This window comes from Lacerta agilis, chromosome 1 (assembly GCF_009819535.1).
Source record: "Lacerta agilis isolate rLacAgi1 chromosome 1, rLacAgi1.pri, whole genome shotgun sequence".
Lineage (NCBI taxonomy): Eukaryota > Metazoa > Chordata > Lepidosauria > Squamata > Lacertidae > Lacerta > Lacerta agilis.
In genome coordinates, this window is record NC_046312.1 from 65,753,748 (window position 1) to 65,767,405 (window position 13,658).

General features: G+C 37.3%; 1 protein-coding gene across 3 annotated transcripts in view; it reads right to left on the reverse strand.

The window, feature by feature from the left end:
* USP47 (ubiquitin specific peptidase 47) overlaps positions 1-13,658 on the reverse strand; it is a 47,264-nt gene that overhangs the window by 4,781 nt on the left and 28,825 nt on the right. For 2 of the 3 annotated variants that reach the window (XM_033152418.1, XM_033152436.1), the window contains 14 exons: positions 12,430-12,597; positions 10,865-10,996; positions 10,333-10,409; positions 9,934-9,989; positions 9,306-9,418; positions 7,108-7,212; positions 6,541-6,748; positions 6,170-6,285; positions 5,862-5,981; positions 4,776-5,541; positions 3,391-3,566; positions 2,372-2,452; positions 1,378-1,493; positions 743-861 (listed from right to left, as the gene is read on the reverse strand). In XM_033152418.1, coding sequence (XP_033008309.1) covers positions 743-861; positions 1,378-1,493; positions 2,372-2,452; positions 3,391-3,566; positions 4,776-5,541; positions 5,862-5,981; positions 6,170-6,285; positions 6,541-6,748; positions 7,108-7,212; positions 9,306-9,418; positions 9,934-9,989; positions 10,333-10,409; positions 10,865-10,996; positions 12,430-12,597 — 2,353 coding nt within the window. The remainder of the gene's footprint in view (positions 1-742; positions 862-1,377; positions 1,494-2,371; positions 2,453-3,390; positions 3,567-4,775; positions 5,542-5,861; positions 5,982-6,169; positions 6,286-6,540; positions 6,749-7,107; positions 7,213-9,305; positions 9,419-9,933; positions 9,990-10,332; positions 10,410-10,864; positions 10,997-12,429; positions 12,598-13,658) is intronic. The other variant, XM_033152427.1, reaches the window with a different exon arrangement.

The following is a 13,658-nucleotide window of genomic DNA, read 5'->3' on the forward strand; positions in this document are numbered from 1 at the left end:
TGGCTTATAGAAAATAGAATAATTAGATGTTAATGGCATACTATATTTAGCTGAAGAACAGAGAACCAGAAATATTTTTATTTTTTTAAATTTTCTCTTTTGTCTCTCCCCCCCCCCTTTCCTTTCCTTTCGCTTCTGTTACTTTTTAGATTAGATTTTAAAACTATTTCTTTTATTCTGGAGTATTATAAAAAGATACTTTGTACGGGGTATGAACTTCTGTATATCTTTGGATAAGTGTCACTAAAAATAGACATTAATTTTTAAAAGAAATATTTAATAAAGATTTATATTTTTTTAAAAATTAAAAGAAAATATCTGAGATACTGTAAAGACTTTGAGCAAGTAGTTCCACAGATACAGAACTAAATATTTATGTAGTGTCAATAAAAACTATTTGCAGAACAAATATTCAAAATTCATTAAGGATACCCATGAATAACATTTATAGGTTTTAAATCTAGTTTTCAATTTGAACTTCTTTCCTGCTTATCAATCTTTCAAAACTGATTATGCTAAGATATCTCACTCACACAGTCAAGCAATTTAATACAGCTCCTGCCACTCATTTGTCCCTTTTGAATTAATATAATACATTAATACACATTGGCTGCACTTTGTCTCACTAAAATGAGTTTTTAAAAAACTGATAATTTTCTGATAATATAGCTAGCTAATTTTGGTACAATTTAAAAGCTTCCAACAGTTAAGCTAAATATTTTTAACTCTGCAATCTTATTACCATCAAGTATTTCTAGGAAAACCTCCCAGTTACTTGAAATATTAATGTCTTCTTCATAAACATGATAATCCAGAAAAACAGTTCCTGGGTTTTTCCAGGTCTTCTTTCTCAGGCGAAATCTAGAGGAAAAGGATTTGTAGAAATGTTAGCATATGTCCATAAACAAAACCATGATCAAGATTAAGGGCACAATATTTAATCTGAATAATGCCTTATTTACATTAGGGAAAGGTCATGTGTTCTACTACAAGCACTTAGCCAATTTGAGCTAAGAGGGGCCAATACAACTTTTCAATATCCATATGGAATCCTTTGTTTTTTAGGATAATGTTTGAACTTGCAGAAATAGAGCAAAGATTTTGTTCCATGAGAAACAATATAAAGTCTGATCCAAAGACAGATATTGTGTGCTACGTTGTGCTAAGTGTCCATGACAACACTAAACAAGCAAACTAGGTTTCCCATGTCAGACTATATTTGCTCAAGATTTAATTTTAAAACACGTAATAAAAAAGTAGCATTTCCCCATACTTTTTGCTTTAAATGGCAAAAATCAATGGTACCCCATTTTTTTGTAAGCATCTTGAGTTCAGGCTTTAGGCACCTCACATAAACTTCACTGTAGCATGTTTTACCTGTCAATAGTCAGATCTAGTCCACACTGTTCCCTGAGCTGAGGAAGTAGCTCCTCTTTTGACTGCCGCACAGTCATTCCTTTAGCAAAAACAGAATCTAAAAGGAACTTGCAGGGCTGCAAAAACAAATGTAAAATTATTAAGCTTATTAGAAAAATCACTCTCTGACACACTCATAAAAGGTGGAGTTATAAAATACAGGGCTGCTGCCATAGCTTCCATAGCATTGAAAAAAATACCCCATGGTCTCCACACATGATCACCACCAATGTGACAAAGACTATTTAGGATTTCTGTTTATCAGGTATGCAGAACTCAGTAATAAAGCAATGCAATTCTTAAAAAGTGCAAATTACTCGTTGGTTGTTATGTGTCATGTCCATTTAATGATTAAGGAAAATACATGTCACTGTCTTGTGTTGTACAAACTCAACATCAATGGTTTAACCAATGATTGTTAGTAATGGGGAAACAACATTAGACTAGTTTATTTTATGTATTTCCTCATGCTCATATTCAACCATTCCTTCCATTGGTGCAGGGAGTAGCTAAGAAACAAAACTTGAGTGCTGGTTCATACATCACAGTAAACCAAGGCTCATATGGTTTTTTTGTTCCCAGTTCAAAGATGGGTGGAGCAAAGAAGAACAATTCAGCAGCATGCAATAGTAAGCCATGGTTTATGGTTCACCATAACATGTGAGCACAGTCAGAGGCTAATTAGAATGATAATGAATTACTTTTAATGTGCTAAGTTGCATGCAATAATGCATTCCATTGACTTTGTGCTTCTAGAATCTGCACCTTCTCTGTGGCAACTAAGTAACAACAGATTCATGCCACAATTTATATGTTAAATGCACAACACAATTTCTGTTTTTCATCACAGTGGTTCCCATAAAAAGATGCACATACTCAAATAATTAAACTGTAAATGGTCCAACTTTCAGATGATAAGCTAGCCCAAACACAAGAGTTTTCAGACTTTACTTACCTCTGGATCATTTACCAAGAGCTGATAAACCTTGACTCTGTATTCACCTTTCTTCAATGCTCTCCCAAGCCGAATTGTTATCTTTTAAATTAGGGATGGGGAAAATGAAACAAGATTAGATGTTAGCTGTCTCTTATCATCAACATGGAATACAGTCAATACCAGGTGTGTCAAGTGGTGGGGTTTGTGGAGTCTTCAGCCCCCCAAAATTTTTCAAGAAAGGGCCTGGGGTCCCTCAAAATCCTGTGGCCCCGCTCCATCTCCTTGCTGATGTTGCACGGGCAGGAGGAGGCCGAGTATGGAGCCCAGCGGCTGCACTTCGCTTGCTCCTCCCTGCCCGATATTGCGCGGGGAGGAGTCTGAGCGCAGAGCACAGCTCAACACTCCCCATTCCCCACCCAGTGTGCAAGTGACAGCATCTCGGTGGCAGGATGCCTGTGCATCCTGGCCCGGCACACAAGCGCTAGCACGCTAGGTGGGAGCGGGACACGTGGCGTGTAATATGACATATCACAAGATACATCCCCACAATGTGGGGGTCAAGTTGATGCCCTTAGTCAATGCAGCAAGAATCATAACCACCAGAAGGCCCACAGACTTTTGTGATTTTGATATTACAGGCATGAGGGAATGGTTGCACTACAAAATTTAGATTCACAGATTTTAGGAGGGTGAAGGAAGGTGTGGCAAGAAGCTTTAAAAAGGGTGTTCCAACAGACTCAAGTCAGGGATGTTTTTTTTTTAATGTGGAATATACTATTTGGGTTAGATGACCCACCCCAGTCATCTAGCTACAAGTAACGTGAAGAGAAAATACAGTTTCAATTATGTAATATATATTATATTTAACAAAGTTTCATAAATTACCCTAGTTGTAGAATGTGGTTTTTCCTATGTAGCTACTAAGTCCCTATATTGCAACACAGAGACAAATGCTTCACATGTAAAATATCTGAATAATCCCCATATTCTGGATCTCACTACATGTATTTCAGTATTTAACAGCATATTTTGCTAACCTTGTTGTCATCTGAGAAGGATGAAAGGGTCTCATTCAGCCGAACACTCTCAAACTCCTGATTGCTGGCATAAACTCGAAAGACCTTAAACTGAGAGGATGGAACGCCAACAAAAGGCTCCAAGTGTTGTTTGAAGGCAGAGAGCGTAATTCTTTTATCAACATGAATCAATAGCCCTAAGGCAAAGAAGAGAAACAAATAAACAAACCCAATGAAATTCTTTGTGCATAATGTATACTTGCTAATATCTACTATGCTACTCCTGTAATGTAGCAGTGTCAAGTGAAATCATCGTCAAGTGCTCTCCACTAAGTACAGACTGTGAACCCTAGTTCAGCAAAAAGTAGAATGGAATGGATGTTGATATCTGCTTTGCTAACCCTACCCCCATTCACTATTAGGAAACAAAAAACAAACAAAGCCTGACACTTTCCTTTTTGACAGAAGTGGATAAACTTTATAGGCATAATTGCCCTTTTGAAATGAATCACGTTTGCCAAATTACAGGCACACAGGCCCAAGAGTTTGGGGAGGATGAACACATCATTAATGTCATCCCCTCCTCCCGAAAAGGAACAGTCTCTAACTTTCCCCATTTTTTGTCACACAGAGGAGGCATGGCATATTTGCAGCATTTCCTGTCAACTACAGAATGGCACCTACCATTTTCTCTCAAATGCAAATACTCTGCCAAAATATGAAGATTAGCCATGCAGGTTTCCAATAAAATATTGGGCAGTAGAGAATTCTCCACACCTCATTCTCTTATATTCTGCAAAGGGCAATATCCAGCAGTGTCAGCCCACTGCACAACAGATTTTCATTTGCACAGTGGGGCCTCCATATCCTGCAGACCTCCAAAATCTGCTCTAGAGGATTGAGGGACCAGACCAGGGGTAGGCAACCTAAGACTCGGGGGTCAGATACGGCCCAATCGCCTTCTAAATCTGGCCCGCGGACAGTCCGGGAATCAGCGTGTTTTTACATGAGTAGAATGCGTCCTTTCATTTAAAATGCATCTCTGGGTTATTTGTGGGGCATAGGAATTTGTTCATTTTTTTCCTTCAAAATATAGTCCTCCCCCCCCCCAACGTCTGAGGGACAATGGACCAGCCCCCAGCTGAAAAAAAATTGCTGACCCCTGGACCAGACCGTCCAAATTAGTTACAGAGATGCAGCGGACTGTACAGTGTACAAGAGGAAAGGAAAGTTCTGTCACATCTGGTGAGCCAAAATTGGATATCATTCTGAGTATCTAGGAGCATCTTCTCCATTTTGTAAATACATGTGTGGGTAAATTTACAAATTTTGTTGAAAGGTGGCATACAAATGTAAAATAATAAAAATGTGCATTTCAAAACATATATTTTGCCTTTCATACATACATTTTTGCCCCTCTCCCGAACCTTCTTCTGCAGTATAGGGCTCTGCTTTGAAATACATATATTGTGCTTCTCCCCTGCTCTTCCCACTTTCATCATATTCGCTGTCGGTTCCAGAATCCTCTTCGGCTGTATCCCATGTTTCTTTTTTCCCTTCGTTGGCTTTGGATCTCCGACTGCTTGTTATACTGTGTGAGTCAAGTCCATTGGCCAAGGGTATAGCAGCGCTGTCTACATTGCACAATGTGTCACTGCTGTGACTGGAACTAAGAATATCACTGTCCACCGAACTTGTACTCCTGTCATTATTCACATCAGAATCTGATCGCTCCTCTGACTGGAAATTATCTGGATCAGAAACCTGTATTTGGTTTTCAAGTTCTCGGTTTTCTGCTGATACTGATGAGTCTACCTCATTTGAAGGAGATTCAATGTTTTCAAAATCACTTGCCTCTGTACTCTTGCTGCTGTCTCCATTATCCCCTTCTTGCTGCTGTTGCTGTAGAGATAAGGTTTTAAGTTTTTCAGTGCTTTCTTCTAGGATAGCTTCTACTGATTTCATATTACCTAGAGGTAATATTTCATCTAGATTTCCAGAGTCTCCACTGGCTTTCTGTAAAACTGTCCGCCTGAACTGTGATCCAGGAGATTGTTCCGGTAATGAAACGTACAGTCTGATTGTATTTGCATGCCGATCTAGGAGTTTCCATAATTGTGAATCTGTAAATGCCAGTTGTCGATCCTGAGACTCTGAACTTTCAATAAATACCTAAAATATAGAGATGAAATGAAGAAGAAAAATTCTGTTTCATAAGGAATTTATATATAGAGCACTCAGATATGAAAATACACAAAGGATGCATCTGTCAATTACCAGTAAGTTATTCTTACAGGACAGGTTTATGGTCTTAGCCAATACTGCTGAAATCTAGACAATGTTATTCTCTGGAAGCCACCCCATCTCATTTTGTTTTCATAGGCTATTTGAGATATAGGGTGTTTCTTTTTAAAACACATGTTGAAATACAGTGGATTTAAGAAACAGCATTAGCACTTCCCAAGACAAAACTAATTTAACATAAATCTTACTTTATTGCTCCTAAAAAAGCCTTCAGCTTTAAGTGTTTTGTTAGCCACACCGAGGAGACGCAAATCATTGTAGCAACGTTCCAGCACAACCCGCATTGTTTCAGCTGGCAAATGTACAGTCTAAGGAGGCCGAAAGAAATAAGATACTGTTAATCATTTTTTGCAAGCGGGCTATAAAAAGATAATCTGCATATAATTTCTTTTCAGGGTACATTTTATGCAATATAGATATTGCTATATCTTTATAAAACATAAATGCCATGCAAGAGTGAACTTTGCAATAACACAAGATGATGCAATTGATTTACCTTTGAAATGAGATGCTTAAATTCCGTAACTGTCTGGTTCAAATAAGCACGAACACTAATTGGAGGAACCACAGTTTCTTGCTTTAGGTCAACAACATGAACTTTTACCATGACTTCTATCAGAATAAGAAAATAAATTATCACACATGAAGACACATCACATGAAAAGAAGAAAGGTCATCATCTCAACAGCTGCAGCCATTTAGTAGATAAATTAATATCTCTTCAGATAAAGCACATAGCATAATTTTATAAAATGATTTCAGAAGACTGATTCAAACATCTCTCTGTTCAGCTAAATTAAGCGTGTTTATTGAAGGAATTAATACTTCTCATTCATACACAGGGAATCTTTAAGAAATATTACTTACCACCAGGTTTGTAACACTGGAAAGCTTGGTCTGGTCGCCTTGTTTCCAGGAGTAGATCAAACATGTATGTTGATTTAACACCTCCAAGCAAGATTCCCATTGGAGTGTCCTCTTCTCCTTCATATGATCGCTCCAAATAGTCGTGGAACTCATCATATTTAACAAGACGACAGCAATCCAGGGGAACCGCTTCTTCTAAATCCATTATCTAAATGCAAAGATGAAGAATAATTCCTTGAAATGTACAGTAAATTCTGAGCAAGTATTCAGTCAGAACTGGAGTAAAAGGGCACTATTATTTTGAGTTTTACAATGTGATCAAGTAGTTCTAGCCAACCTTGAGTTTAAGAAAATATGAGAAATAAATATAATGTTAAGAGGTGTTTGTATGCTCAGTCTAGACATGTCAAGATTTCCCTCAGCCCTACTAAAAAGTGGGCCAGGAAAATTCTACTTTCAGTATTGCTATTGTCTAATGAAGACGGAGCTAATTAGTTAAGGTTTACCAATAATACATGGATTTATACCCAGTGTGTAAATTACAATGTGAAATACATTATACTGTACCTTATAGGCTATCTCGACAGCTTCCTTCAGAGTCTTGTCCTTGTGAACTTCTAGTTTATTCTCCATCATTATTTGTTTCACAGGGTGCAAACAGAACAATTTTATCTGTATAGTCATAAACAAAAGGATCAAGTCAAATAGATTTAAATACATTTGATAGGTATGATTTATGAAATTATAAAAATACAGTAGTAGTAGTATCTAGCAATGTTTAGAGAAATATGCTCTATGCACGACCATTTTGAGCAGAAGGTGGGTTCACAAAGGGAAGACGGAAGTTGAAGAAAAGCATGCAGGCATATGGCTTGTTCTTAGCCTAATAAAACTACGGGTTACTGGAACTCTTAACTGGGCAATTGTCAAACAAGGCAATTAATGAAAATTTAGACCTACTGTACTTGGGCAAACTAGGTCCCTAGAAATCTATAGTGTAACAGTAATCTGTTAGCACAGCATCAAGTGAGAACATGCAGACAATTAAGGTATCAATGACCTCTGATGTAACTGATCTGCATATATTACACCTATTTTGTGGAGACAAATACTACAGGATACAGAAAGTCATCTCTTCACATTAAAAGGGAATTTCTGGTTAGAGTTAAAAACTCCTGTAACTCAGTGCGTGTTTCTTGCAAACTGAAGAGATGCATTTATTCATACTCATGAATTCTGTAATATTTTCAGGCAAATAAAAAAAAAATAGTTCATTTTGGCTCTACAAAAGAATTTCTGTGAAACTACTGGGATTTGTAAATTTATTTATTTATTTTTCTTTAATGAAAAAACACTGCTTAATTAGAAACATGCATTCAATTTTAATGGGAATTGAAGTGAAAAGGCAGAGGAAAAAAGCACTAAGAATCTAGATCATAACCTTTTGACAACAGATTAAATAATAGTTCAACCATCCTCAAAAAAACCCAACTTCAAAATAGAGTAAAAGTACGATATATTTGGATTAGCACTAAATCCTTGCTATTTATTTATTTTTCTTTAATGAAAAAACACTGCTTAATTAGAAACATGCATTCAATTTTAATGGGAATTGAAGTGAAAAGGCAGAGGAAAAAAGCACTAAGAATCTAGATCATAACCTTTTGACAACAGATTAAATAATAGTTCAACCATCCTCAAAAAAAACCAACTTCAAAATAGAGTAAAAGTACGATATATTTGGATTAGCACTAAATCCTTGCTATTTATTTATTTTTCTTTAATGAAAAAACACTGCTTAATTAGAAACATGCATTCAATTTTAATGGGAATTGAAGTGAAAAGGCAGAGGAAAAAAGCACTAAGAATCTAGATCATAACCTTTTGACAACAGATTAAATAATAGTTCAACCATCCTCAAAAAAAACCAACTTCAAAATAGAGTAAAAGTACGATATATTTGGATTAGCACTAAATCCTTGCTATTTTCAACAAATGGTTGCCTATTTGCTCCAAATTTAGCTTTTCTCCGCTTGCCTTCTGCCTTAAATCTCATATAATGAGTTAACATGGCTATTGAGAGACAAATGGCCACATTTCTTTCTCTCCATTAACAGTTGGTATTGTTGCTGATCTCCATTTTTGCAAAGAAAATTATTGCTACCTATCAACTATATCAGGCACGTCCAACAGGTAGATCTTGATCTACTGGTAGAACACTGGTCATCTGTGGTAGATCACTGGCTCCCCCCAAAGAAGCTCAACAAGTCTGACTCCCCCCCAAAAAAGCTCAACATTTTTTTGCCCTGAACCCCTAAAAAACAGTGCTTCCCTCCTCCCTTAAAACAGGGATTTTCTTTCTTAAAAACCCTTCCAAAAGGGGGTAGATCACTGCCAGTCTTTAACTGTGTGAGTAGATCAGTCTCTTGGGAGCTGGCCACCCCTGAACTATATGATACCTATTTTATATTGTAAACTGCCCTGTGATTCTCAGATGAAGGGTGGTATAGAAATTTAATAAATAAATAATACTTAATAATCCTCTCTAACTTAATCATCTTTATATTTTAAAAGAAGAAGAAAATCACAGGAGCTGATGGGAGTAGCAGCCCAATACCATCTGGAGAGCTCTAGGTTGGTGATGGCTGTCTTAATTTGGGATTGAGTATTGACTGATTTCCATGGGGGGGGGGTGGATGTCAATGCACAATTCCACCACATAGGAAAGCACAAATTCTATTGAGATGAAACATGTCAGAACAAACCTTGCAAGTATTGCGCTCTATTTCACGTTGTCTCTTTTCTTGTTCTTCCAACTCCTTTTCTTTTTCTACGAGTCTTTTAATGTGCTCTGGATATTCAGTCACTTCTAGGAACTCTAACAATGCAAATAGGCAAAAGTTCAAATGAGCTGCTCTTTCAGAACATTCAGTACTTTGCTTATTCTTCATCTAAAATAGAGATCAAACCACCTTACATAACTGCTTCCAGGCAGCCTATCTGATAAACAGTACTGACACATATCCCATTACCCTTAGCAGCAGAGCTGCATCATGCGCCTTCAAGACCATCTCAAGGCCAACAGCAGAAACACCATACCTTTAAATTCAGTATCTGTTGTAGTGTTTTAACATTTTAGCACAACATGCCCTGACTTGCATTTTAAAAGTATTTGTGTAAGTGAAGACACGGGTTTTGTAAAGAGTTTCTGTTGCGTGTGTGTTTTTTTTAAAGTATTTAGCTTGATGTATAACATTAAGGAAACTTAGTAAACAAAAAAAAGGAGATGGTGTGAATTAATTTTTATTTTAAAAGGAACAGTTGTGTTTTCTCATTTCTGCAGTTTTATTTGTTGTGAAATAGGAAACTATATTTATGAAAAACACCACTTACTTGCATTCCTCGTTGTATCCTTCAGTCTATATATAAGCATGTATGCGTTTGTAGAGCTGTTGGGAAGATTTCAGAGTCAGTATCTACTGTGGATGTGGGGGGAAAACCACACCTGCACACAATATCTAAACTAAATGTGTATAAACATACCGAAGTCTTAATAACACAAACACTTTTTACAATTAGCATAGCGAAGCTCAAGACCTAACAATAAAAACCCACCTCTTTGATTAGGCTAGAGACTACCTAGGGGTGAAATCAAAGTATTTTGAGGGGGGGGGACACAAATCTTCAACTCAACAGAACATATTAAGAAACCTTTTATCCATAGCTCTGAATATAATTATATTAATTCAGTTGTACTATACAAGTTTTATAGTGTATTTAAACTTTCCTAACCTTGCAAAAGCACTGGAATAATACCCTCTGCTTCCAGATGTTCCGCCATAAGTTTTCTTAATGTCTTCATGAGTTATCTAGGGGAAAAGATGGCACATATTTTCCCTGTTAATTACTTCATCAGCTACAATAGCATATCTAACCTGCAATATTAATTATGGGCTACACTACAGGGCTGATATAAGCTATTCTCTCCACTTTAGCCTAACCTCCATCTAATGTTTCTAGACAAATGCTGCAATGTTGTGGCAAGTCCACTCAGACCCTACCCTGCAGTATGCAGAATAAACTGCACTACAGGACTATCTTAAGGCAGTCTGCCACAGCCACAGTCCTTTCCAACCTGCAATATAGAGAATTAACTGCATTTGCTTTGGAATTTGAACAGTTTTTTTGAACTGCAATCTTCATGTTCCCCTACCCCAAGCCTGTCAATATGTCCCACTACCTTATGGGTGCTGCCATTATAGTTACATGAGTGCAGGCACTATGTCTCAGAGACTGGAAACCAAATATAAGACAATTAACTTACCTTGCTAACATGTTGATCATTGAAGCTGTACCATTGATCATCAGTGAAAGATTTTATGCATGCATAGTAATGGCCTCCAGCTGCACTTCCCGAATGAACCATGACAGAAAACAGTTCATATAATAATAAATTCTGTGAGACGGTAGAAACAAACATTGTTCAGAAAAAGGCTACAATTAATTTTTTTGCAGGATTATATAAAATTAAATTTTAAGAAGATTTGTTCAAGTTTGACGGTATCTCTCTTGATTATAGCAACCATGCTCTAAAAGGTTAGTATTAATACTTCAAATTTATTCCTTAGTAGCTACCACACCATTAAGTAACTCCTTTCAATGGACATTTAAACACACCTATGAGTATCTATCAGAATACTTCTGGAACAGCACATTTCAAAAAATTGTAGAAATTTTTTAGATTATGACCCTGTCCCCTAACATAGTCATAATACCATCTGAAAACATTTAAACCATTTCTCTTCCTTCACCAATTTACTAGTATAGTACAGCATTGGATTGTGGTATTGACGCTGAAGACAGCTTATGAACCATTTCTAATATTTCAAACACATTATTGCAGCCAGTTGTATACCAAGTTTTCTGGACAGCAGCTAGTTTTTATATTGATGTAGGGAAGCAGCCCCATCCTCATAGCAAACTGGTAACTTTTAGCCAATACTGCTGTTCCTCCTCCTTGCGCTATATGAAACAACTAATGGTCATATCTGGAGGAAGGAATTTTCCTAGATTGGGTAATGACTTTGCTATCCCCACATTATGTATATCATGTTTTTATGTAGATATCATGAAGATTAGTCCTGCCTTCTGATCCAAGCACTACAATTTTGACTTGACCATACATTATATTCTACAAACATTAGACAGTCATAAAGCTGTAGTGATGTTTTTCTTCAGCATTTTCAACACCTGACAGGCCAGTTTTACACAGTAAGGTTGTAAAGGGATTTGGTGTCAACAAAAATATAGAGTTTCAATCAAAGGAAGTAATAGTCCCGCTCTATTCTGCCTTGGTCAGACCACACCAGGAGTACTGTGTACTGGGCACAATTTAAGAAGGATATTGACAAGCTGGAATGTGTGCAGATGAGGGCGACCAAGATAATCAAGGGTCTGGAAACCAAAACTTATGAGGAAAAGTTAAGGGAATTGGGTATGTTTAACCTGCTAAAGAGGAGATTGAGAGGAGATATGATAGCAATCTTCAAACATCTAAAGGCTGTCACATGAAGGATGAAGCTCCTCTTCCAGAGGCTGGGACCCAAACCAAAGGATTCAAGTGAGAATAAAGGAGATTCCCACTAAGCATCAGAAGAACTTTCCGACAGTAAGAGCTGTTTGACAGTGGAAGAGACTCTCATGGGAGGTGGTAGCCTCTTTTTTAACCAGAGGTTGGATGAGATTCCTCTACCATTCTACGATTCTAAATTCTGGAATATGTATTATTCATTGATAGCATAACAGAACTCTCTCAATAAGGCATACATTTTAAAAACATAATCAATTATTGGGTGGAGCAAATCACACACAGCCATTTTTACAAAGTACCTTTTCACTGGCAGCTTTTGAAATCCTTTCAGCAGTACTATTGCTTTCCAGACATATTCCTTCATCAACCCCATCATCATTTGAAAAATCATTGCTCATCTGATCACTATGACAACTGCCTTCATTCTCTGCTCCACTGTCAGTGCAGCTCTCTGTTTGAGGAGACTTCTTAAAAATAAGTAACCAGAAGCAGTTTAGAAAATATTAAGGACCTATACATGTAATGCTCGTATATGTAATGCTCGTGCTGTACTCTTGAATAGTACATAAACATTAGACACATTCCTTAAGATTTCTTATGCTTCAACATAAAGAGTTCCATAGACCCAATCTAGTTCAAAGTACTAGGATTCAAAGTTCAAAGTATAAATGTGGATTTCCAATGACTCAAGCGCCCCCAAATATGCATGAACAGAAGCAGGGGAAATAGGTTTGAGTGCCTCTCCTCATTCCGTGTACTAACTGCATACATGATCATGTGTACATGTAGGGGCAAGGGAAAATAGGGCATTATAGATGCCCATGGGTTCATTGTCTGTTCACTGACCTCTGAACTGTTCGATTGTAACATAAAAGTTTAAAATAAGCTGTGGCCACACCTTAATGAACAAATTTATCATGGCAGAAGCTTTCGCAGAACTGTGTCATAATAAATTTCTTAGCTGCTAAGATGTCGCTACACTTCACTGATTTTTCTACCCCCTTTGATAAAGATACAAGACAAGACAATAATAGCCTTTTGCACAGGAGTCAGCAGAAGGCAGATCAACTCTGAGGACTCTGTACTCTATAGCAGACTGGCAAGGGTTTCTAGTTGTTTTACAAGAGTAACAGTAACAGCTAAAAGGCTGCCCCCTTAAAAAAAATCCCTGCTGAAATAAAGAAATCTGGATTTTTGGCATGAAAGAATGAGGAGCTCAAGTCTGATATTCAGGCCAGGAATTTTATTCTGTATGTGCTCAGGGTTCCTCTGTTCCTTTATTCAAACTATATTCCTACATCCATGGACAACTATTCTGCATCTGGATCCTGTTGTTGGACCTCAAGGTTCCAATAAAGCAGAAAGCAGATTTAACTTCAGACAGCCCAGCTCACTGGTTACAGCCAGTGGTGTCCCTTTGTAAGCAAAGAAGAGCTTCTGAGCCAGCGGAGGCAGTATCTGGCAGAAAGCATTTTCTGCCATTTCCCCCTCCATCTTGCAGCCCCTCTGAGAATAATCTCCAGAGGGC